The 24400-nt window shown below is 36.3% G+C and overlaps 1 protein-coding gene across 3 annotated transcripts; it reads left to right on the forward strand.

The window, feature by feature from the left end:
* Positions 1–595: 595 nt before the first annotated feature.
* MASTL (microtubule associated serine/threonine kinase like) lies at positions 596–23273 on the forward strand. Of its 3 annotated transcripts, XM_087946670.1 has the most exons (13): positions 626–940; positions 1765–1902; positions 7226–7365; positions 8272–8360; positions 8529–8635; positions 9219–9363; positions 10770–10942; positions 14693–15907; positions 17587–17722; positions 19777–19791; positions 21340–21453; positions 21544–21645; positions 22337–23273. In XM_087946670.1, exons 1-13 carry the CDS (start codon positions 752–754, stop codon positions 22492–22494), a joined length of 2721 nt encoding a protein of 906 aa, XP_087802796.1. In that variant the 5' UTR covers positions 626–751; the 3' UTR covers positions 22495–23273. The 3 variants fall into 3 exon arrangements, with proteins under 3 accessions (XP_026527948.1, XP_087802796.1, XP_087802797.1); XM_026672163.2 differs by lacking the exon at positions 19777–19791 and having other exon boundaries at positions 596–940; XM_087946671.1 differs by lacking the exons at positions 626–940; positions 1765–1902; positions 19777–19791 and adding an exon at positions 5053–5194.
* Positions 23274–24400: the final 1127 nt, after the last annotated feature.

Consider the following 24400-nt stretch of genomic DNA (forward strand, 5'->3'; position numbering starts at 1 on the left):
CGGAAAGCGACTTAGACCGCTTCTTCTCTTCTTTTCTGGCTTCCCCATATCCTTTCCCTGTGCGCCTGTTAGTTCCTCTTCGCCGTCGGCATTGTTAGTGCTGAATAAAAGTGTCTGGGGGCATTTTGTTCCCTCTCCACCCGTGTGTAATAAAGGTAGTTTTATTTTAATCAAAGCCGCCTTCGAGAGATCGCCAGTACTGGACTGGCTCTGGTGATTTTCAGATCCATTCTTAAACCTCACTAGCGGGCTTTGTGCCGCCGCAATCTCCCACCCTCACAGGATTCTCTTTGGTATATGAAAGTCTTAAATTCCTGGATTAAATTCTTGCACACTGATAAAGACGAAAGTTGGAAATAAATTTGGGGAACAATACGTAATTTCAGGAGTAACGATACAGTTTGACAGATCGCGCTTGTTTTTAAATATACTTTGGCGGGGGGCAAAGATAAAATGACACCCAAAACAAACAGACACAATTGCGTTAGTGTTTTCCGGACCATAGAGAAGCGTCGCCGAGAGCGACAACCGAGCAGGAGCGACTAAACCGGAAGGTGGGTGGTGAGTCCGCCCCTACGCCGCCGTGCGTTGCCTTGGTGGCTAATATGTCTTGCGTCGGTTTCGGTTGACGTGCAAGTGGCGGAAGCAGGGGGGTGGAACTTAGTTTTGAATTGTGGCGGATCGAAGCGGCTGTTCGGGCTGGGCGCAGGGAGGCTTGGAGGAGAGTAGGACTGTGGCGTTAGCGATCGTGATGGCGGAAACTTCTGCACCCCAAGATAATGTGAGAAGGGAGGAAGAGAAGGGCGCCTCGTGCGGGAAGCGCATCACCGTACCCCAGCCGCCCTCCATCGAGGACTTTACCATCGTTAAACCGATCAGCCGAGGTGCTTTCGGGAAAGTTTATCTGGGTCGCAAAGGCGGAAAACTCTACGCCGTTAAGGTGAGGCTCCCCTCTTCTCGGCAATTGTCGCGGAATGCAGTTAAAAATGGTTAGCCCGAAAGTTCGCTTTAATTTTGATTGGTCACAGGCTTCAGTTGCAAAGTAGGCAAATGGCAATGGAGCCGAATTAAAAGTTGCAGAGCATCTGGGGACGATTTACAATTAGAAAAATGTGCGCCAGGAATATGGATCCTTCGTTTTTCTGGCATTGCTTCCTCCACCCCACCCCCACCCCAGCTGCTGCCCATGTCTACTTTCTTGTGGAGCATTGAGAATTTTAAAGAAATTAGTTATGTGCGATAAGTGGCAATGGATAACAAGCCAGGTGTCTTTCCCCTATGTAGCTTCGGTTTTGAAAAAAAATTATATTATCTCATGCCCCTTTGTAGATGATTAATACTTCCAATTTGCTTTCTAAAAAATCGAGTTTCTTAAACATTTAGATGGGCTAGAGTAGACCAAGTTAACAAACTTCATTATTAGAAAGGTAAATGAACCATGATATAAATGCCTAATCTTTCCATGTAATGGAATACAATCAACTTTATAAAGTTTAATTCCTAATTTTTTAAGGGCCTGAGTGAGGTTTTACAGATTTTGATTGTAAGTATACAAAAAGACTTAAGATATTCAGCATGAATGATTTATAGTATAATTAATAACTATATCGGGTACGAGTGTTTGGCATTAGTTGCATGGAGCATTCAGCAAAAATCCTTAGTATGGAGGATTTATGAATTATAGGCATAGGGAAAAATAACTTTATAATGTATTTTTCTGCAGTGGAGAAGTATAATGCACTATAGGCACAATTGTTTTTACAGGTGGTAAAAAAGGCTGATCTGATCAATAAAAATATGGCTCAGCAGGTACAGGCAGAAAGAGATGCCTTGGCTCTTAGTAAAAGTCCTTTCATAGTACACTTATTCTATTCGCTTCAATCTGCCAACAATGTCTACTTGGTGAGTAATCTAGTTCTTCGAAACCTGTTTCTTTTTAAGTGTGGTTTTGCTGTTGTCTCAATCCATTGTTTATATAGTGTCCATATCACCTCCTGTATGAATATCAACTTCAATTACCAATCTTAAATCAATAATATAAACCTGTAATTTTACTGAATATCAATTTTGGCCCATATAACATTCTACCTTAGCCTTTTATAGCCATTTCCTATTTCCAGATCATTCCTGAAAACAAATGAACTTTCTGTATTCTCTTATGAACTCATTATTTTTCTTTCCTCAGTTTGTGCCCTTCAAAGTCTTGAGTCTGAATTCATATAATTCTAAATCACATGTGTTGAAACCACAATACATAGGGATAGGAACTGAATAGGATAATCTGAAATTGTATTCTAAAGCCACAGTGAGCAATAATCCATAGTAAATACACCAGATCATTTTGATGCTTCGGGGAGAGCAGACAGGACCATCTCAGACATAAACAGAACTATGATTTTTCTGATTTTGCCTAGCTTTTGAGTTATAAAGATTATTTAACTGTTTAAGCCTAGGAATGTCAATAACCCTCAGTGTGACAGAAAAAGCATTATGAATAAAATAACAGAATTCGGAATGACCTTGAATTGGCTTTCCAGTCCAATTATCTGCTCAAGCAGAGACCCTATGCATTCTAGAGTTAGACAAATGGTGTCCAATCTCTCCTTAAAAACCCACAGCTTCTGGAAGCAAGCTGTTCCACTGATAAATTGTTCTCACTGTCAGGAAATTTCTCCTTAGTTCTAACTGGATCTCTCATTTATGGGTTTCCATCCATTACTTTTTGTCCTGTCCTCAGGTACTTTGGAGAATAACACAGCCCCTAATTATTGGAAGACTGCTATCATATAATCCCTAGTCCTTTCCTTTGTTAGACAAGAAATACTTAGTTCCTGCAATCCTTCATTGTATATATTAGCATCCAGCTCCTTAATGATCTTAGTTGCTCTTCTCTGCATTCTTTCTGGACGCAGTATTCTAGATGTGGTCTTACCAAAGCAGTATAAAGCAGTACTAATACTTCACTGGCCTTAATTCTGTCTCTCTGTTGATGCAACCTAGGACTGCATTTGCTGTTTTTGGCAGCTGCAGCACACTACTAGGTCATATTTAAGTGATTGTCCATTTCTCTCTACTGTTATTGAGCCATGTTTGCTATTTATTCTATACCTGTGCATTTGAGTTTTCTTGCCTATGTAAAACCTTATTTTTCTTGCCACTGAATTGCATTTTGTTGGACAGGGCCAATGTTCAAATCTGTCAAGATCTTTCTGTATCTTGAGTCTATCTTTTAAACTTTAACAGCCTTTTAAAACCCTTTAAAATTTAAAGGGTTGGCTATTTCCTCCAGTTTGGGGTCATCTGCAAATATGATGAATTCATCTTCTATCCCCTCAAATAAATAATTAATGAAGAAGTTGAAGAGTACTGGACCTAAGACAGAATCCCTCCATGTAGATACAGTTGCATTGAAAACTACATATTGATTGTTAAATAATCAATTATGAATCCATCTGGTGGTGATACTGTCTATCCCACATTTTTCTATCTTATTAATAGGTTGGTTGAGGTCTACTCTGTCAAATGCCTTACTGAAGTTCAAGTATACTATGCCCACAACATTTAGCTGGTCCACTACTTCAGTCACTGTCAAAGAATGCAGTAAGTTTTGTCTGACATGATCTATTTTTGACAAACCTATATTGACTTCCAGTAATGGCTTTGCTTGTTGCAGAATATAAATGAATAGAAATAACCAGAACCTGATGGATTACATTCCAGAGTTCTAAAGAAACTGGAAGAAGTTATCTTAGAACCATTATATCATATCTTTAAAATATCTTAGAGCACTTGAGAACTACCAGAGGATTGAAAAAAAGCTGATGTGGTTCCCATCTTCAAAAAAAGGGAAAAAACAGACCCAGGAAATCAGAGACCAATCAGTCTAACATCAATACATAAGAAGATACTGGGGAAAAAATCAAAAAACAGATCTGTGAACAACTGGAAACAAAGTTATAAATAGTAGCCAGCATGTATTTGTTAAAAACTGATCATTCTTTGACAAAGTTATTAAACTAAGTTATTAAAGTTATTATACTATCAAAATGCTGTGGACATAGTATACACAAACAACACAAGGTAGTGAGGGGAGGGGGGAAAGAGCAGAGGGGGGAACTTGCCCTACTCGCTCCATGCACCTGGCCTGGTCACCGGGCTGCTTCTTTCCGCTTCTTTTTTCTTCTGCTTTTGGCTGCACGCAAGGAAAACAGCCAAAGTCTTTCTTTCTCTCCCCCAAACTCCACCAGAAATGAGTCTTTGGGACTCCACAAGGCATCCTGCTCCAAGAGGCAAGTCTCCAAGAGACAAGTCTCACAAAGACTCATTTCTGGCGGAGTTTGGGGAAGAGAAAGAAAGACTTCTGCTGCTTCTCTTGCATGAAGCCAAAAGCCCCCCCCCCCAGCCTGCCCACCCCCCCACCCCCCGAGAATGGAGCTGGAGATGGTATGCTGCGATCTCAAATAAATAAATGATTGATTGGTAGGAAAATGGGGTGGGGAATTTTGCTATAGACTTTTGGGGGGATTTTCCCGGGGTTTCTGCAGCAGAGACCCTGGGAAAATGTCAGCAAGCCACTGTCAGTCAAAATGCATATTAGTGGTCCGCAAGATTTAAAATGATGAGTTTGGGGGTTCCTGAGGTCCAAAGGGTTGACAACCCCTGGAATAGACAACATCACAACCAGGTATGGAATGGAATGGAATTCTTTATTGGCCAAGTGTGATTGGACACACAAGGAATTTGTCTTGGTGCAAATGCTGCAGTGTACATAAAAGAAAATATACATGAGTCAAGAATCATAAGGTACAACACTTAATAATAGTCATAGGGTACAATAAGCAATCAAATCATACTAGGAAACAGTTAATATAAATTGTAAGGATACAAGGGACAAAGTTACAGTCATACATTCACAAGTGGGAGGGGATGGCGATAAGGTGTGATGAGAAGATTAATAGTAATAGTGCAGACTTTGTAAATAGTTGGACAGCGTTCAGGGAATTATTTGTTTAGCACAGTGGTGGCGTTTGGGAAAAAACTTTCCTTGTATCTAGTTGTTCTGGTGTGCAATGCCCTATAGCGTTGTTTTGAGGGTAGGAGTTGAAACAGTTTATGTCTGGGATGTGAGAAATCTGTAAATATTTTCACAGCCCTCTTTGACTCATGCAGTATACAGGTCCTCGATTGAAGGCAGGTTGGTAGTAATTGTTTTTTCTGCAGTCCTAATTATCCTCTGAAGTCTGTGTCTGTCCTGTTGGGATGCAGAAACAAACCCGACAGTTGCAGAGGTGCAGATGACAGACTCAGTAATTCTTCTGTAGAACTGTATCAGCAGCTCCTTGGGCAGTTTGAGCTTTCTGAGTTGGTGCAGAAAGAGCATTCTTTGTTGTGCTTTTTTGATGACGTTTTTGATGTTAAGTGTCCATTTTAGGTCTTGTGATATGATAGAACCTAGAAATTTGAAGGTCTCTGCTGTTGATACTGTGTTGGCTCGTATTGTAAAAGGTGGTAATATGGGAGGGTTTCTTCTAAAGTCTACCACCATTTCTACGGTTTTGAGTGTGTTCAGTTCCAGATTGTTCTGATTACACCACAAGGCAAGTTGTACAACCTCCTGTCTGTATGCGGATTCATCAATGTCTCAAATGAGACCAATCACTTTTGTGTCATCTGCAAACTTCAGCATTTTAACAGATTGATCCTTTGAGATGCAGTCATTGGTATAGAGAGAGAAGTGGAGAAAGCCTTGGGGGAGCCCTGTGCTAATTGTACAGGTATCAGGTGTGATTCTGCCTAGCTTCACCTGCTGGTTCCTGTCTATTAGGAAGCTTATGATAGCTGGTTTAGTTTAGTTAGAAAAATGTCTGGAATGATGGTATTGAATGCTGAACTGAAGTCTGCAAAGAGGAGTTGTCTATTCCACATTTGTCTATCAACAGTGGTACCACAAGGTTCTAGGCCCAGTACTCTTCAATATCTTCATAAATGACTTAGATGATGTTATACAACAGGAACTTATCAAATTTGCAGATGACACTAAGCTAGTAGGAATAGCCAACACCCCAGAAAACAAGCTAAGAATCCAAAAAGATATTGACATATTTAACTATGAGCCCTATGCAACAAAATGAAATTTAATGTGGAAGAAAGCAAGATTTTACAAGTACATATTAGGAGATGGCTCAAAAACAGTAACTATGAAAGGGACCTTGGAGACATAGTGAACAATCACTTAAACAAGAGTCAGCAGTATGCGGGAGCAGCCAAAAAAGCTAATACAATCCTTGGTATAGGCATAGAATCAAAATCACATGAAGTATTAGTACCACTTTAGTAAGCCTTAGTAAGAGCACACCTGGAATACTGCATCCAGTATTGGTTACCACATTACAAAAAAGATGTTGAGACTTTGGAAAAAAATGCAGAGAACAACAACTAGGGTGATTAAAGGCCTGGAGACTAAAACATGAAAAACGGTTGCAGAATTTGAATTTGTCTAGTCTGGGGAAAAAGGACTGAGGAGTCATGATTCCAGTATTTGAGAAGCTGCTACAAAGAGTAGGGGGTTCTATTTATTTTCCAAAGCACCAGAAGGCAGGACAAGAAACAATGGATGGAAACTAATCAAGGAGAGAAGTGACCTGAATTAAGGAGAAACTTCCTAACAGTGAGGACTATTAACCATTGGAACAGCTTGCTTTCAGAAGTTGTAGTGCTTCATCACTGGAGGTTTTTAAAAAGAGTCTGGGCAGTCACTGTCTGAAATGGTATAGGAATTCCTGCTTGAGCAGGGGCTAGATTAGAAAACCACCAAGGTCCCTTCCAGCTCTATTCTGATTCATATCAGTTGCTTAATTATCATTTGCAGAATCTTTCCAGGTATTGATATCAGATTGATTTGTCTGTAGTTTTATGAATCCATTTTTTCCTTTTCTGAAATGGGAATCACTCCAGCTCTTTTCCAGAATTAGGGTTAGCATTTCCAGTCCTATAATAATTCCCCTGGGCTCCAGGCTCTTTGACATTCTATGGTTCAGTGGTTCCAAGATCACATGTGCTAGCATGATTATTCTTAGTATTGCCTCCGAAGTTTAACAGAACAATTGGAATGGTCTCTAGGGCTATACAAAAAAATGGGAGGGTTCACATTAGCCTTATATTGCCTATCTTTGCTCTTAACAAATTAGTTCCCAAGTTTTACAAAGGTATTTTTTTTTTCTGGCAGGTAATGGAATATCTTATTGGCGGAGATGTTAAATCTCTTCTTCATATATGTGGTTACTTTGATGAAGAAACGGCAGTAAAGTATATTTCTGAAGTAGCACTGGCTCTTGATTACCTACACAGGCATGGAATAATCCATCGGTAAAAATCATGCTATGCTGGATTTCCATACAATTTAAACATTTTCAAATAGGCCATAGAGTTTACATATATTTCAAAAGGCTGAAACTTAACTCCTCATCTATAATAACTTTTGTGGTAAATCTGCTGCTTTAAGATTCAAGTTTAATAAATTTAGATCAACTTCAAAAGAAAAAGTTTGGAGCACTTTTTATCTTAAACAATTAGAAATATAATTTCAGAAGAACATTGAAATTAGTGTCCTTCTCTGAAATGCAGAATTATAGATATACACTATGAAATAAACCATTCTAAGAAGATTTATTCTGATTGCTTTTGTAATAATAAACTATAGGAATATTGCTGGCACAGAAAACCTGTTTTCTATTGAAGCAAGGGCATCTGTTTTCTGTACAGTATACTTGTACAGTATACTTAATAAACAGGGTCACTTTTTTGTTTATAATAACCATTTAATATATTATTACTTTGATCCAGCATAGATATCTTGGAACAATAATTAAGTTGTATAAAATTTATCTGAGAGCAGAGCATTAATTAATGTCTAAATCATATCATTCTCCAATCTAGTCTCTCCTCAATGTACTAGAATGATAATGGGTGATCATCAATATGGGAAGGTGCGTTACACTAAACTATACATAAACATTTCATTTATTAGAGCCAGTTTGACCTCGCGGTTAAGGCCGAAGCTAGAAAGTGGGAAACACAAGTTCTAATCCTGCCTTAGCTATGAAAGCCAGCTAGGTGCCCTTGGGCAGTCATTCTCTCTTAGCCCAGTTCACCTCAGAGAGTTATTGTAGAGAATTTAAGAGGAAAGAGATGTGTTGGATATGTTTGCCGGCTTGAGTTAATTGTAAAAGTAATAAAGGTGGGCTATAAATCAATATTTTTTTTTATTACTAGAGATTTAAAACCAGATAACATGCTGATATCTAATGAGGGTCACATTAAATTGACAGACTTTGGACTGTCCAGAGTTACTTTGAACAGAGGTAAGCCCTACACATCTTGATGTGTTTATGAATCTGTATATGTGTCAGTTGTTGCCAAATACTTTTATAACATGTAGTGTAAGTTTACATGCTAATTAAAATGTTGTTATTTCTTTGATTGCATGCTTATAAGTACCAAATAGAACCTAATGGTCATACTTTTTTCAGAAATAAATATGATAGATATACTCACTACACCATCAATGTCCAAACCTATGCAAGACTATTCTCGAACTCCTGGACAAGTATTATCTCTTATCAGCTCCTTTGGTTTTGTAAGTGTTCAAAATAATGTATTTATACAGTATTGTTTACAACATAATGAGTACAAAAAATTAAAATTTATAAATGTAAAACTGTCAGCTAACATACCTATCTTCTTACAACAATTAAGATCACACTGCAGATATAAAGTTGGAAATTACATAATAAAATACTTAAGTCTAAAAAAAATGTGACTAAGTACCCATGAAATAGCAATGAGTGGGAGAGAAAGTGGGAGAATACAAAGAATTTCTACTAAATTACATGAGGTGGATTTTAGCCATTTGAACAATTAATACATCCCAGCCTTTTGGCTGGCTTAGTCTCTGTCCATTGAAATAAACTTTTTAAAGCTTGTCATTCACATATCTAGCATTCAGCAGCATGTCAGTGGAACTCTGATTGTTATAGTGTTAGCTGATCTGTAGGGCTTTATTTTGGGAGAAAGCTTGAGATTATATGTATCTGTGTCTATCTATCTCACAAAAATTCAGATACCCAAGCATATGTTTAAGTTCAGAAATTATAAATTGCTATACCTGTGATAAATTTTGATACATCTATCTAATGAAAAATATATATTTATTTTAACAGTATACTCCAGTTGGAGGGAAAGGGCCTATGCAGAGTCCAAGCCCTGTTTCTGCAGATATTCCACAGCTGTCTCGAGAATTGGTTTCTCCTCTATCCATAAGTTGCAAAGATTACTCTATGGCATCAAGTAAGCTCCTGAGAGCATGTAAGTATCTAAATGGAAGGATTTGATCCTATCATCTATGGAGATTCTCAGTCATCAAGTCATGGTTGTTCCAAATGTGCTTTTTCAAAAGCTTTGTTTTTCCTTGAAGATGTTTCACTTCTCATCCAAGAAGCTTCTTCAGCTGTGACTGAATGGTGGAGGATGGAAGGATTTATAATCTTACAGTTATCTGGTCATTACCACTGATTCTGAGAGTCCTTGAGGCCACTTGGAAGTTTATCTGTGCCCTCAATAGTGCAAGTGGGTATGGATCCTTCTTGGAACTGCTGAAAGGACAGTATTGTAAATAGAAATTAGGTGGTATTGTATTCCTCTGTTAAAAGCGGGTTGTTCAATCTTAATGTAGGTGGCCCCTCTTTCAAACCAGTGGTAATCCTATCCTTTTAAAGAGATCAGTTTGTATGGAAAGGGCCGCTGAGGTGGTGCCCTGCCCTATTATTGGAATTCTATCCCAAATAGACAAATCCATTGTTCATCTTGATGGCATTTAAATTCTGAGCAATTCCTGAATGATTCTATCCTACTTTATGGCTATTGCAATGGAGAAAATAAGTCTTAATAAGCAAAATGGAGACTGCACCTTCTCCCAACAATTGCCTTTTCCATATGACAAAGATCAAAAGCCTACTCATAACTTTGTCTAATCCCATCAGTCCAATGTTGCCTCTCTCTCCCCCAAAACAAAGCCTCTTGCAATCCTATCTAAGCCAAAGAAGCCTCATAATAGAGCCCTATGGTAACCTTTACTATAAAATTGCAACATAAAGAAACTCTACCTTCCATCCGCTGTCACCTGATGAGCTTAACATTCTATCACCTTTAGCAAGAAACTTCTTCAGCTCTACCCTGCTACATAGCTCCCCCAAAGTGGCCAGGCAAATCAGATTCCCTAGGATTTCTTGCCTTGCAGCCCTCATCCTCAATGCATTTGTTTTTGTTTTTCCATTGTTCCACTGCCCATCTTTTTTATAAAGCAGATATCCAACCATTGCAATAAACTTGGCTCTTAGTGTTGTGATCCTTCAGAATAAATCCATGACAATTTAAGTCAGAAATTCACATTGGTGTGGTTTATGAGATGTATAATTATTTGTATAATTATAACTTTCTATATGAATGTAGATTTATATCAGTGTGTTTTTTTTTGACTTTTATACTTTTAGTACCTTTTCTAACCTTCCAGAAAATCATTTTAATTGAACAAATTCTAAATAAAATAATTAAAGTATAAATTACACTAGAAACTATTTTGAAGGCAGGAGAGAAATGTCTAATTTATTTAAAAGAAATGCATTTTACATTACTAATTTTAAGCAATTTTACTTCGTGGTTACTGGAAGACATTGTTTTATTAAACAGACAAAAATGACCTATTTCTTTTGAAGGCATTGATTCTTCAGCTGTTACGCCTGGAATGCCTATAAGAAGTTTAACACCAACTCTGCTTCAGTCCAGAAGAAGGTATGGAACATCTAGTGCCAGTAGCCATTCCCGGACCCAGCTGTCTAGTATGGAATCAGAGTGCTGCAGCAGCCCCAGGTGGGAAAAAGACATCCAGGTTAGGACTACTTTTTTTCTAAGAATTTGCTTTTTCTTAACTTGAATTATTCTCTGTTGGTACTGGACATTTCAAATGGTTTTAAAAATTGTTTTTCCACTTAGGGTAACCTTGCAAGAAATGGATAGCATATTCTGATGAAGAGATAGAATTATTAGTTATTTTGTTCTCTAAATATTTTTGGAAGGTTGTTCTGTCCAACCCTGTTACAAAGGATAGGAATACACATTTTCTAAAAGTTGGTTCAAATAATTGATAGCAATTTTGGGCTCACATGGCCTTCTTCTGACTGTTTTGTCCCCTCAACACATTCCATTCCTACATTAGTTAGCAGAGAATATGCCTGTAGAAACAGAAGCTCCCCCAAAGTTAGGAAAATATGTTCTACTTTCAAATAGTATCTGGATTGTATGGTGGTTCTGTCTTCAAGTTCAGTGGTTTATTTACTTGTTAGATTTATATTTATCTTTTTCCCAGAGCTCAGAATGTCATTCATAGAGTAATATTCTAGTCTTCAGTTTTATTCCTTTGAAGACAGTAAATTGAGACACTTTATTATACATTTCATAACTTAATATGCAAATAAATACTGGTTTGTATGATTTGGATGGCATGTGAAAAATAAGAGACTGTCCCTTTGTAACCCATGAGTTTCTATATCTAAATGTGGACTCAAAGCAAGGTCCTCTATAAGTAGAATATGAATTTTAAAACAAGTATAATATTTTTCTTGATCTTACCACATACAGTATTTCTTGAGAAGGGAACAAAAAGTGTATTACTAAACAAGATTCAAAGTAGTAGGCTTCTCAGTAATAGGCTCAACCCACCAAAAACGTAACTGTAAAAGACAGACCAGAAATAAAAGTTAAAATAAGCAAAAAAAATTGTAAGAGAACACCTGTCTGATCTTGATGAACACAAATCACCGGGGCCTGATGGATTACATCCCAGAGTTTTAAAAGAGCTGGCAGAGGTCATCTCAGAACCACCGCACCATATCTTTCAGAAATCCTGGAGCACCGGGGAACTACCAGAGGACTGGAAAAGAGCTGATGTGGTTCCCATTTTCACAAAAGGAAAAAAAAAAACAGATCCAGGAAACTATAGACCAATCAGCCTAACATCAATACCCGGGAAGATACTGGAAAATATAATTAAAAAACAGATCTGCCAACATCTAGAAACAAGTAAAGTAATAACTAGCAGTCAGCACGGGTTTGTTAAAAACAGATCATGCCAAACCAATCTTATTTCATTCTTCAACATAGTGACTACCGTATTTTCCGGACTATAAGCCGCTACTTTTTTCCCACACTTTGAACCCTGCGGCTTGTACAACAGTGCGGCTTATCTATATATTTTTCTTCGCTACCTGCCATCAGGGGGCACAAAAACATGACAGACGCAAGAGGTCAATACAAAGAAGAAGACGCTACTGGTAGTTTTTGGCGCGCTCAACGCAAGCAGCACGACATGCACGAACACAAAATATTTTTCACACCCTCATGGAAAGTACACGAAGAAAAGCATATGATGTAGCTTTTAAGTTGAAAGCAATCAATCTGTCTATCCAGGAAGGAAATAGAGCTGCTGCACGTTAGCTTGGTGTTAATGAATCAATGGTGAGACGTTGGAGATGTCTGGCCGCATGCGAAGAGCATTCTTCTCTTTCTGTGTAAATATCTCATTTCACAACGTATATATCTGCGGCTTATAGTCTGGTGTGGCTAATATATGTAAAAATATTTTTTTTCTTTTAAAATTTAGTGGGTGCGGCTTATATATGCGCTCGATAGTCCGGAAAATACGGTAAATTAGTAGACCAGCTAAATACTGTAGACATAATTTATTTAGATTTCAGCAAGGCATTCGACAAAGTATAGCACAGCCTACTTCTTAGTAAGCTAGAAAAAAGTGGAATAGATAGCACTACCATTAGATGGACTTGCAACTGGGTGACAAACCGTACTCAATGAGTAGTCCTTAATGGGTCTAAGTCTACATGGAGGAATGTAAGCAGTGGGGTGCCACAAGGTTCTGTCTTAGGCCCAGTACTCTTCAATATCTTCATTAACGACTTAGATGAGGGAATAGAAGAGGAACTTAACCAAATTTGCAGATGATACTAAGCTAGCAGGAATAGCTACCGTATTTGCCGGCGTATAAGATGACTTTTTTGCCCCGAAAAACATGCCTCCAAGTGGGGGGGTCATCTTATACGCCGGTATATCCACTGCCGGCTTTCGGATGCTTGTTGGACGCAGCGAAGGCGCCTCTGGCTTCCTGGATCCCCTGCGTCGCTTCCGCTTCATCCCGCTCGCCTCGCTCCGCCCGAGGCTGCAGCCTTCCTGCTCTTCCCACGGCCCCTGGCACTCTGCCCTGCCGCTGCAGCCCCGGGGATTTCTGGAGGGCGTTTCTGGTGGTGGTGGGGGGTCGTCTTATACGCCGGGTCGTCTTATACGCCGGCAAATACGGTAACACCCAAGAAGATAGGCTCAAGATCCAGATGGATCTTGACAGACTAGAACACTGGGCCATATCTAACAAAATGAAATTCAATGTTGGGAAAAGTAAAGTCCTACACTTAGGCAAGAAAAACCAAAAGTACACATATAGACTGGGTGAAACCAGGCTCAAAAGCAGTAACTGTGAGAGGATATTGGAATCTTAGTGGACAACCAGCTAAATATGAGCCAGCAGTGTGCAGCAGCAGCCAAAAAAGCTAATGCAATCCTAAATTGCCTTAACACAGGGATACAATAGAGATCAAGGGAGGTACTAATACCACTCTATAAAGCCTTAGTAAGACCACACCTAGAGTACTGCATCCAGTTTTGTTCACTACATTATAAAAAGATGTTGAGACTCTAGAAATAGTACAGAGAAGAGAAACCAGGATGATTAGGAGACTGGAGACTAAAACATATGAAGAACAGTTACAGGAACTGAGCTTGGCTAGTCTAGTGAGAAGGACCAAGGGAGACATGATAGCAGTCTTCCAATGTTTGAGGGGCTGTCACAGAGAGGAGGGGGTCAAGCTATTTTCCAAGGCACCCGAAGGCCAGACAAGGAATAATTAATGGATGGAAACTGAACAAGGAGTGATTTAACATGGAAATAAGGAGAACCTTTCTGACAGTGAGAACAATCAACCAATGGAACAGCTTGCCCTCGGAAGTTGTGGGAGCGCCATCACTTGAGACCTTCAAGAAGAGATTGGACTGCCATTTGTCAGAAATGGTGTAGGGTCTCCCGCTTGGACGGGGGATTGGACTAGATGAGCTATAAGATCCCAACTCTGATTATCTGTTATCTGTAATATGTTTACTAATATGCCATTTTATTTCAGTATTTTGAGTTAACAGTAATAAGCATCTTATATCAACCACCATGGAGATAGTTTTGTGATTGGATATGAAATTAAACTAGGAAGCAGCTGTGATTAGGGACGTTCTCTCTTTCCATTCAGTTTCAATCAGAATTAGAGGCCCTTTCCATCTGAAACATGGCAGACAGACTATATATTCTGTTCAGAATCTAGAATGTACATCAATCTGTTCCTCAAAAACAAAGACTTGTCTCTTTCAGTTAAGGTGCTAATCTATACTATTTTAGATTTATATATTATTTATGCATCCTTCCTTTCATTCTAATTTATTTTAATTTTAGTGGTTCTATGTGTGTAATTACTTTGAGTTGGATTGAAGTAATATTTTTCTAATTAATTTGAAAGTACTTGCTTTTCAGGATGAAGACAATTTCTGCCCTGCAGCAGATCAAATGAATGAAATGGAGATACATGAGGCCACAGATATGCCGCTTGTCAACAACAGTAAAGTCTTAAAGCAAAAGTTGCTGGAAACTGCTATCTCTCCTATTAGTAGTAATGACTCTGCAGACAGGCATAATGGAAGGAGTGAACATTTTGACTCATCAGATATTTCTGTAAGAATTTCTGATGTGAAAGACCTAGTCAGAAAATGTCTTTCAGAGTACAAAGAATGGGAAGAAAAACTTTGTACAAACAACTCTGCTCAATCCAAGGAGGTAGCAAGGCCTAACTGTCACTTTTCCCATCTGGGCTTGGATAATCTCAAGAAAGAAGAGAAGGAGAGACCAATGTTGCAGAAGACTGGTATCAAAAGATGCTTTGAATTAGTTGATACCAGCCCTTCTCAAGAACGTATTCTTGTGAAAAAAAAAAATAGCGAATATAAGCGTGGTTGTAAAATTACTGAGATCCCAGAAAAGAAAAGCACAAGTTTGACAGCTGAAATCTGTTGCTTAAAACTTGAAGGGTGCATGCAAGAGAGCTGCCCAAAGGAAAGTCAAACAAGAGATTCAAATTGTTTGGAAGAAAATAAAGGGAAAAAATCAGAGACCCCTTTAATAGCTAAAAATCTTATGAATGAACTAGATGCAGATTATGAAAAGGATGGGAAACTCACAAACTTCAGTTTTGTAAGCATTGATGATGAAAAGCCTTTAGTAAGCATGAGTATAGACTCTGATTTATCCCTTCCAGAGATCTCTGCTACAGAGAGCCATTTAGAAAAACCCTCATTTGATTTAAATGGGAGCATTAAAGACGTCCCCCTTGAGGAATCAAAGTCAAAAACTATGTTAACATTACATTGCTGCTCCAAATGGGAAACCAGAGATGAACCAATGCTCCCTATCCAGGAGAGCAAATCCATGGATCATAATCAAGATAAGAGTTTGAAATATATTACAGAAAAGCACACTGGTGTTCACTCTTCACCAATGGAGATGCTGAATGCACTTAAAAAAAATATTGTTGCCTTCCGAAGTTACAATAGTTCTATCAATACCTCTAATATGACTGAGCCTTCAAAAATCAGTATGATGTCTGTAGAAGGAATGAATATCTCTGCCTGCAGTGGTTCTTATCCAATGACCATTACACCTGCACAAAAAGGAACACCCTATAGGATATATCAGGTAGGTACTGAACGAACAAATTGAATATACAGTACAGCATTGTAGGACATTTCTATATGGACTAAAGAACTGCCTTAGATCCCACTGGTATATATGGCAAAAATCCCTCTATTGATAAAAGTTTAATGAAATTTGCAAAGGAGGTCACGATGGGTAACTCTCAACATTAGATCCATGTTTCTTGGATCTTCAAGGTCTCTTTCTCTTGGCCTTCCCTGGTAAACCAGGCTAGATGGACTAAATCTACTATATCATAAGGCTGTATTAATAGGTCTTGCAGGTCTGAAAGTACCTCTTCTCAGTGAAATGTACCATGTGATAGGACTCTTCTTTTTAGATAAAATTTTATCAAAAATTATTAAAGAACTTCTGTAGCACAAATACATACTTTTAGGCTTTTACATATTTAAGTTGTTTAAAAAGTCACAAACGTTAGTTTGAAAATGGTTTGTACATTGGCACCACACCCATTTTTAGGGAATGTAACTTCAATAAATCTAGGGAGAAAATTTCTGTACACTTAAATAATTTTTTTTGATGTCAGTAATTAGTCATGACTTAAATCTTATTTTTATTGGAACTGTAATTCAGTGTATTCAAATTTCTTCAATGCCACTTGAGACTACAAAGAACAGACAAAATATTAGCATATAAGAAGTGTAGGTTAAGCCTTGTTGTATTCACTTTTTAAAACTAAGACAGATTTTACCTAGATGTAAGGTGGCAAATAGAAGCAATTTTTTCATGAATTTACATGAATTGCATATAGAAATTTGTCCAAAGGGCATTATTAAAACACATCATTGCAAAATAAAGTGAAAAATTAAACACATCATTTCTATCAGCCTTCTCCAATCTGGGCCCTTCAGCTGTGCTGGGATTATAATTCCCAGAATCCCCATTTTGTACAGTTCTTAGCTGTATAGGCTTTAAAAAATCTGATGGTCGAGGTGCTAAAATGGAGAAAGATTGGGGGGGTGCTTGATTTAGGCTTTGAGAAAACCCTGCAATATTTCTTTTGTTTAATATCTATGTTTTAGCCTTAATATTGAATTGAGATTTTATTAATCCACTGAGAATTAATGAATTAGAAGCCTGAATAATAGGTAAACAAAGGCTAGTTTTAGTTTATGATGAATGTACAGCTCAAAGCTCAAAACCTGTTGTGCTTTTCAGATGGGAACTTCTCACAAGGGCATTAAGGATTTCATGGCCAGTTACCATTTACTCTTTATAATGAAACTTATACAATAGCATAGGCAGTTCATGGATCCCTTATCACTTTGGTCCAATCCATGAAAACTCCAGAATTATGCAGCAAAATTGGGCCAAAACAATCTGGTTCATAATAATTATTTTTAAGACATTTAATTTGTATTTTTTAAAATCTCCAGTCTTTCTCCAAAGAACTAAATATCTGCCCATCTTTTTCAATTACATCCTTTGGATAATTAAAAGAAATAATAAATTATAGCCCCCTACTTATCAAAAGAGACATATAAGAAAACCTGTTTAATTTGAGATAATACTGAGTATTTTGGAATTGAATAAGATGTTTCATTGCAGGTAAAATAACTGGGTTCTTTTTTCAGCCACTAATCATTTAAATCAAGGAATAAAATGAATACATTCTGAGTGTCTTACTTTATATCTGATGCAATATTTATTTTTTGCATTAGACTCCTCAGGGAAATGTTAGTACACCCTATAGGACCCCAAAAAGTGTGCGAAGAGGGGCTGCTCCAGTAGACAGAGAACACATTTTAGGAACCCCAGACTATTTAGCACCTGAGCTTCTCATTGCAAAGACTCATGGTAAGCAAACTAATTTTCACTGATTATGGATAATTACATGTTTTCATCACCTACATTTTTCAGTTTTATGATAAGATTCTGACTTTTAAAAATCCTTAATTACCAACCAAATGAAACCCAAGATTTAATCTTAAAAATATTTCCTTCAATCCAGAATATCATTTGAGTTCATTTCAATTTAGTATATAGGTAAAGGGAAATGATTCCTCTGTCCAATCATGCCTGATTCTAAGGGTGGTGCTCATCTCCATTTCTCATCTGACCCAGCATTGTCCAAACACTTCTGTGGTCATGTGACTGATGACCATACCCCGAGGCACATGGAACACTGTTACCTTCCCACTGAAGTACCTATTTATCTATTTGCATGCTTTTGAACTGCTAGGTAGGCAGGAGCACAGCCCTTAGGTATCAAACATAAACTGTCAGTTTTCCAACTGACAGTCTCATTGTCTTTAATCATTGAACAGTCCCATATTAAGCAAAAAAAAAAAAAAAGGAAGGACTAGATGAGGATTGTGGGTGATAGTCTGTAGTTCTATATCATTTAATTTGTCTTTATGTTATATGAAATACATTATACGTTAAGGAAAATAACAAAAATATTACTTGAGTTCTGTTTCCGACATTGCAAAATCTCTGCAAAGAGAGATAAGACCTGATGTAACACTGGGTTTTTTATTTTAACGAAAGATTAATCTACCTTCTCAAGGCCCATGTTTCAAAAAGTTGGATAATATAGATTGTCCTCAACTTACAGCCACAATTGGGACCAGAATTTTTATTGTTAAGCAAGTTGTGAGTTGCGCTTGATTTTAGAAAATTGTTGATAATCCCTGCAGTTGAAGTGGATCACATGGTTAAGTAAATCCAAATATCATAGTTGTTAAATGAATGGTTGTAAATTGTGGACTGTTTGTACTTGACTTAGGACCATTCAAAGTTTTGATGGCACTGAAAAAAATGATGCCTTGTATTTACAACCATCATAGTGTCCCTCTGGTCATATGGAAATTTGAATGCTTGGCAACTGGCATATATTTACGACTTATAGCATCCAGGATCACGTGGTTGTCATTTGTGACCTTCCCAGGGGTCTGCTGCCAAGCTATAAGTTAATGGGAGAAGCTGGTTTCACTTAACTGCAGTTAATTGGTTAATTGCAGTTAACAACTACATAAAAAAGTTGTAAAACCATACATGACTTGCTTAAGACCACATCACTGAGTTTCAGATGTTCCCATCCAATTGTGGTTGTAAATCAAGGACTGCTCATTATAATGCCGAAGTAGCTTAATCCTTCTGAATCAGGTTCACAGAGTATACCTAGCAATGAAGTCAACTATTATGATTTATTAACTGTTCTACATGGTGATATGTACAGAATTAATTGTGGTTCATTCCATAAACAAAACAGTTTTAAAAAATTATGAATCATTGATGTTGCATTTTGAACAATGATCTATTTTATTGGGAAAGGTTTTTTTAAATACATTTAACAGTTTTTATAGAAGTATTTGAAATTAATCTGTTGCTATCTGAATGAAGATGGTTCAAATAAGAATCAAACCATGGTTTCAAATTTTAATCTATTGTCTAGATGTTCCTAAATTTGGAGCACTTCAGAATTCATAATATAGAATTCACATTTTCTTGTGTAAAAATATCTTTCATACATGTAAAAAAAAATGTCAGAGAAATTGATGTAGTCTTATCTCATACCTGATAGGTATATTGAGGGGAATGTTACATTCAAACATATAATCCAGCAGTTGTAGCTTGAAGTGACCCAAAAGTATTTTCATTTGATTCTCAGAAATTTACAATTCCCCCTTATGTGTGAATAAATAGACCAGGTGTTCCTCTGGCTTATATAAAAAGCCAAAAACTAAGGAGAATATTTTTCTTTGGAAAACTGCTAATTGATGGACAACTTAAACATTATCAGCATTTAATAAGTAAATGAGTATTACTTATTAATAAGTAATAAGTAAATAATTATACCAGCTGTGGTAAATGTACCAAAATATTTACTTGATTTTTTTTACATGCAGGAATTTACACCACTGGTAAGTTTTTTATAGCACTTCGCAAAACAAAGTTCATATTGTTCAAGACAAGTATTGAAAGACCTATACAATGAGTTAACACAGTTTATAGTTCCAAAATGATCATTTTGTTAGTCTAGTTCAACAAAAACTAACATCTCTAATAAGGAAATAGTCACATTCCTTCATTTCAGGGTGGGCTTTTTTTACAAATGCAATTTTCCTTTCTTCTTTAAATATGCTGTGTTACAAGATAAATAGAAACACTTTCACTTGTATTCCAAAGGTTATTTTATTCAATGATTTATGAAGGAGAAGAGGAAGACAATTGTGAAAATTTATTTTATTAGTTTCCTATCGCAGTGTATGGTTTTATCACCCAAAGGTTAAATTGCAGTAGAAATTTTGGATTTTGTGGATTTTGACTACATCTTTTAGGAAAGTCTGTATGTTTGCCTAGGAAAATTGGCCACTTCTGCTTACAGAAGACATGAACTATAGGTTTTCTTGTATGGAATGTCAATGCATGAGAACAATTACACATTGACATTTTAATGCAGGGGAATATTCAAGTTCTTAAACATGCCTCACTGATTACTGACTACATTTTCATTTAAAATTGAACACTAAATTGAACTATAGTGCTAGGCTTTCAATATTTAGGTGGCTTTTTGTTCTTTTTGAGGGGGATTTCTAAGTAAATATGGTTGAGATGGTTCAGACATATTTCTTGATCACGTGAGCACTTGAAATTACTGTTACACTGATTGAATGAAATGATTTCATATTTATTGATTTGATCCTTGAGATGACTCTTGAACCTACAAAAGGTTTTCAGCTGTGATTGGCCAGCACATCCAATTTATCTGAACTATTACACCAAGGGGATATATCTGTATGTGAACTACATATAAGTTGGCACAGCAAATGCATTTTTCACTTCCAACAAAATGAGCTGTCTAGGGCTTTGGTAACATAGCAGCTGGAAGATGCATGTTGCTTAATCATGGCTTTGGTGCCTCAGCAGCTTTGCTTGCTTTTGCTTCTGATTGCAACACTGAATTTCATGACCTGAAAACTATCAGGGTAAAGACATTAACTAGATATAGTCCTAAATACAAGATAACTTGTTACTGAATCCAAGCTTCACACTGGAAACTATTTTATGTATAAAGTTTTTAAAGAATTTATGGCTCTCTAAAACAGTGAGATGATTTTAAAAAGCAAACTGAAATCTTTCTTACACAGTTCTGTGTTTAATCTTTGCTATGTGATTGGTTTCCCTTTAAACCCTGTGAAATTCAGCATGTGTGGCTTAGTTTTCTGTTCTGCAATTGGCCTCTGGAAGTCACATGGCTTGCATCAATATGCCTTTGTCATGAAGCATTTAGATAAATATTACTATAATAATACAGTGAGGAAAGAAATGCATAAAAGAAAATTGCTGTTTCTCTAGAATGTTTAGCTGCTGTTACACATTATCTTCCGAGAATTCTTTCTGTAAATACGACTTGATTTAATGCATCTCCTGGAATCAGTGTTAATTTCTTTGAACTGCTTTTATCTCAGGTGCTGCTGTAGACTGGTGGGCCCTTGGGGTTTGCTTGTTTGAGTTTTTAACTGGAATTCCACCATTCAATGATGAAACACCACAGCAAGTATTCCAGAATATTCTTAAAAGGGGTAATTATCACTTCCATCAAAACCAAATCCAAAGAATCCTTGTTTAGTGTAAATATTGTGATACTTATTTGTATGTGCATGTCTTTCCAGATATCCCATGGCCTGAAGGTGAAGAAAAGTTGTCAGATAATTCTCAGAATGCCATTGATATTCTTTTAACTGTTGATAGTGCTAAGCGAGCTGGACTCAAGGGTTAGTTATCTCTTACTAATCTAGTAATTTAGAGGATTATAATTTAATATTCATAGTTTCAGGCTGTATGAGGCAGAGTGGCTATAGAACTTTTCATAAGCCACTGAGAGTTTGGAAGAAAAAACTGACTGAGGAAAGAGCCAAACCATCTGTCTTTAAAATCTAGTGATACAAATGACCACAAATCTATTCAGTGTAATACTTTACAACTACAAAACAAAATCTTTCAAGGACAGTCTTATTCCTTGAGTTCAGAATATCACATGAGATTCTTCTCTTGCTATTATAAATGTAAATATACTTTGCTTCATTTACCTATAGAATTCAGAAATTACAGAATTGCTTCCTGGAATTTGCAAGTTAATAAAAGGGATAACATAAGCATTTGACAAGAGATTATGTTTGTTTTAAGGCATCATTTCAAAACTAAATACAGGACAAAATTAGCAAACATTATTATCAGTTGTGTTTTATTTAAACTTAGCCAGGAGACAGTTGAGAGATTAAGTCCAGGTAATTAATCCAGACTGAATTCTGGAAACATCCAGAATCATCCAGTATAATTAAAACTGTCAATATTGGCAAGTTAAAGATATTTAGACCTCAGTTTTCAGTATTCCCCATCCAGCATAAGTTAGAATGAGAAAGACTCATAATTAAATCTAACACATGCTTTAATTGTTTATTCTAGAGCTGAAACTTCATCCCCTCTTACATGGTATGGATTGGGATAATCTGCACAATCAGACTATGCCCTTTATACCTCAACCAAATGATGAAACAGATACATCCTATTTTGAAGCCAGGAATAATGCTCAGCAACTAACAGTGTCTGGATTTAGTCTGTAGGATCAAAGAAGAAGAGTAGTGAAGAGGATTTCATATTTATCATGACAAAACTTCCTAACACCTATTTTGTAACAATTTCATTTTTTAAAAAAATGATTTGCTTTTAACTCAATATTTTTCTGTAAAAACTATATTGAACTATATTCACACAGGAAATAGCTTCTGACCTAAATTTTTACTCTGAATACTGCACTTTATATTAATTGTATTACATAATATAATTATGGTATGACACTTTCCTACTCAACAAAAATTACTTTTCTGCTGCTATGGGTATTTCCAAATATGGGGAAATGACTGTCTTTGCTATCAGCTTTAACAGGGAAAGTTAAATGCATACAATTTAATTATCATGCCTATAGTTATAACATGATGCCTGAATATTAGAATCTATTTGAAACTGATTTTAGGTCAATTTGAAGCTGTACTTCCGTATTTTCAGTGCAGCCCAAATAGAACTTAGTCTGTTTTCAGGTATTGGTATAAACTATCAGTATTCCCAGTGGTTTCTAATTTTGTCAATGTTTTCATTTCTAGTTTATCTATGAAAACTATGGCAAAAGCAAAGCAAGAAAAGTTTAATTATTGCTATGTTTTTGATATATTGCTATTTTAAGTATTAAAAATGAGAATGTTTTGCATTTCAGTCTGGAGAAAAAATCATCATGCATGCTTATTCAATGTAGTGTAACTGCAATTCAGTGAAAAGATAGCGGGTTATTTCAATTTCTATATATTTAAAGCTTTGAAAATAAAAAAAAATGTGTATATATTTTGTAGTGCATAGTTTCTAATTGTCTTTTGAATTAAGCACTGAAGATTACTTGTTTTAGATTATATTAATGTTATAAATAATAATTTATTTAAATAAGCTCCACATCGAAATATTTCTCCGTTTTCTTCCATGTCTCCTATAGAGGAGTTAAATAGGAGAAAGGAGTTTAATAACAGAGTTTATATTAGGAGGACTTTAGGAATGGCTGCTGGAATTCTTCAACTGTTTGGTAGCAATATTCTTTTAGTACTACAGGATCAACTTGGAACAGAGTTTCAGTCTGTATTTTTAATTGGTCTGGTTGCACATCTGAAATTTAATAGATATCTCTTCAATATTCTCAAGTAACTAAAAGCATATTTACTCTTTTTCTCTACCTATTGTATCAAGGTAGATTCCTGGCAATAAATTATGTACGATAATTATATCTGATTCTTTATCCTATAAACAGAACAATTATATTATGGACATTGGCAATTTGTTATCTTTCACTGCTAAAAAAGATCAGAGAAAATCTTAATAAAAAGTATTATATAATACAATTTTAAAATAAGTCTATTTATATTAGAAAACCAGTAATCATGTTATTTCCTAATCACTTATTCTTCACTTCTAATGTTAATTAATAGGCACCTAAGAAATCTGATGAATCTCTCCCTTAAGGCACATGTCCGTTAATTTGACTATGCTTAGAATGTATCAACTTTGTCAATTGCTACTATATATGAATTAAAAATGGAATCCAGATCCCGTTGAAATATTTACTGATTTTTCCAAACATAAATGCTTCTATTAAATTAACAATTTTTGGAAGAGACAGACCATTTGTTTCTACCATTTTCAAATACTTTTTCCCCTCCTTTCTTGGTTTACACCGAAACTCTGCAATGCTTTTTTATTGTCAGTAAGTTGATTGTTGAGATTTAACTTGATATGGTCTCCACTTAAACTCTTACTGTATGCATTTATGTAAAACTAATATCAGAGTTCACCATTAATCTGGGAATCCTGGCATTTCCCTGAAAGTTTCCAACTGGTATACAATTATTTTGTGGGTGTTAGTGTGCTTTTTTCAATATTTTACCCCATCAATTAACTGGACAAGCTACTACATTTTTCTTGGCAAAATGC

Source organism: Notechis scutatus, chromosome Z (assembly GCF_049901735.1).
Source record: "Notechis scutatus isolate UNSWTSFEM ecotype Mainland chromosome Z, rNotScu1.2, whole genome shotgun sequence".
Taxonomy (NCBI): domain Eukaryota; kingdom Metazoa; phylum Chordata; class Lepidosauria; order Squamata; family Elapidae; genus Notechis; species Notechis scutatus.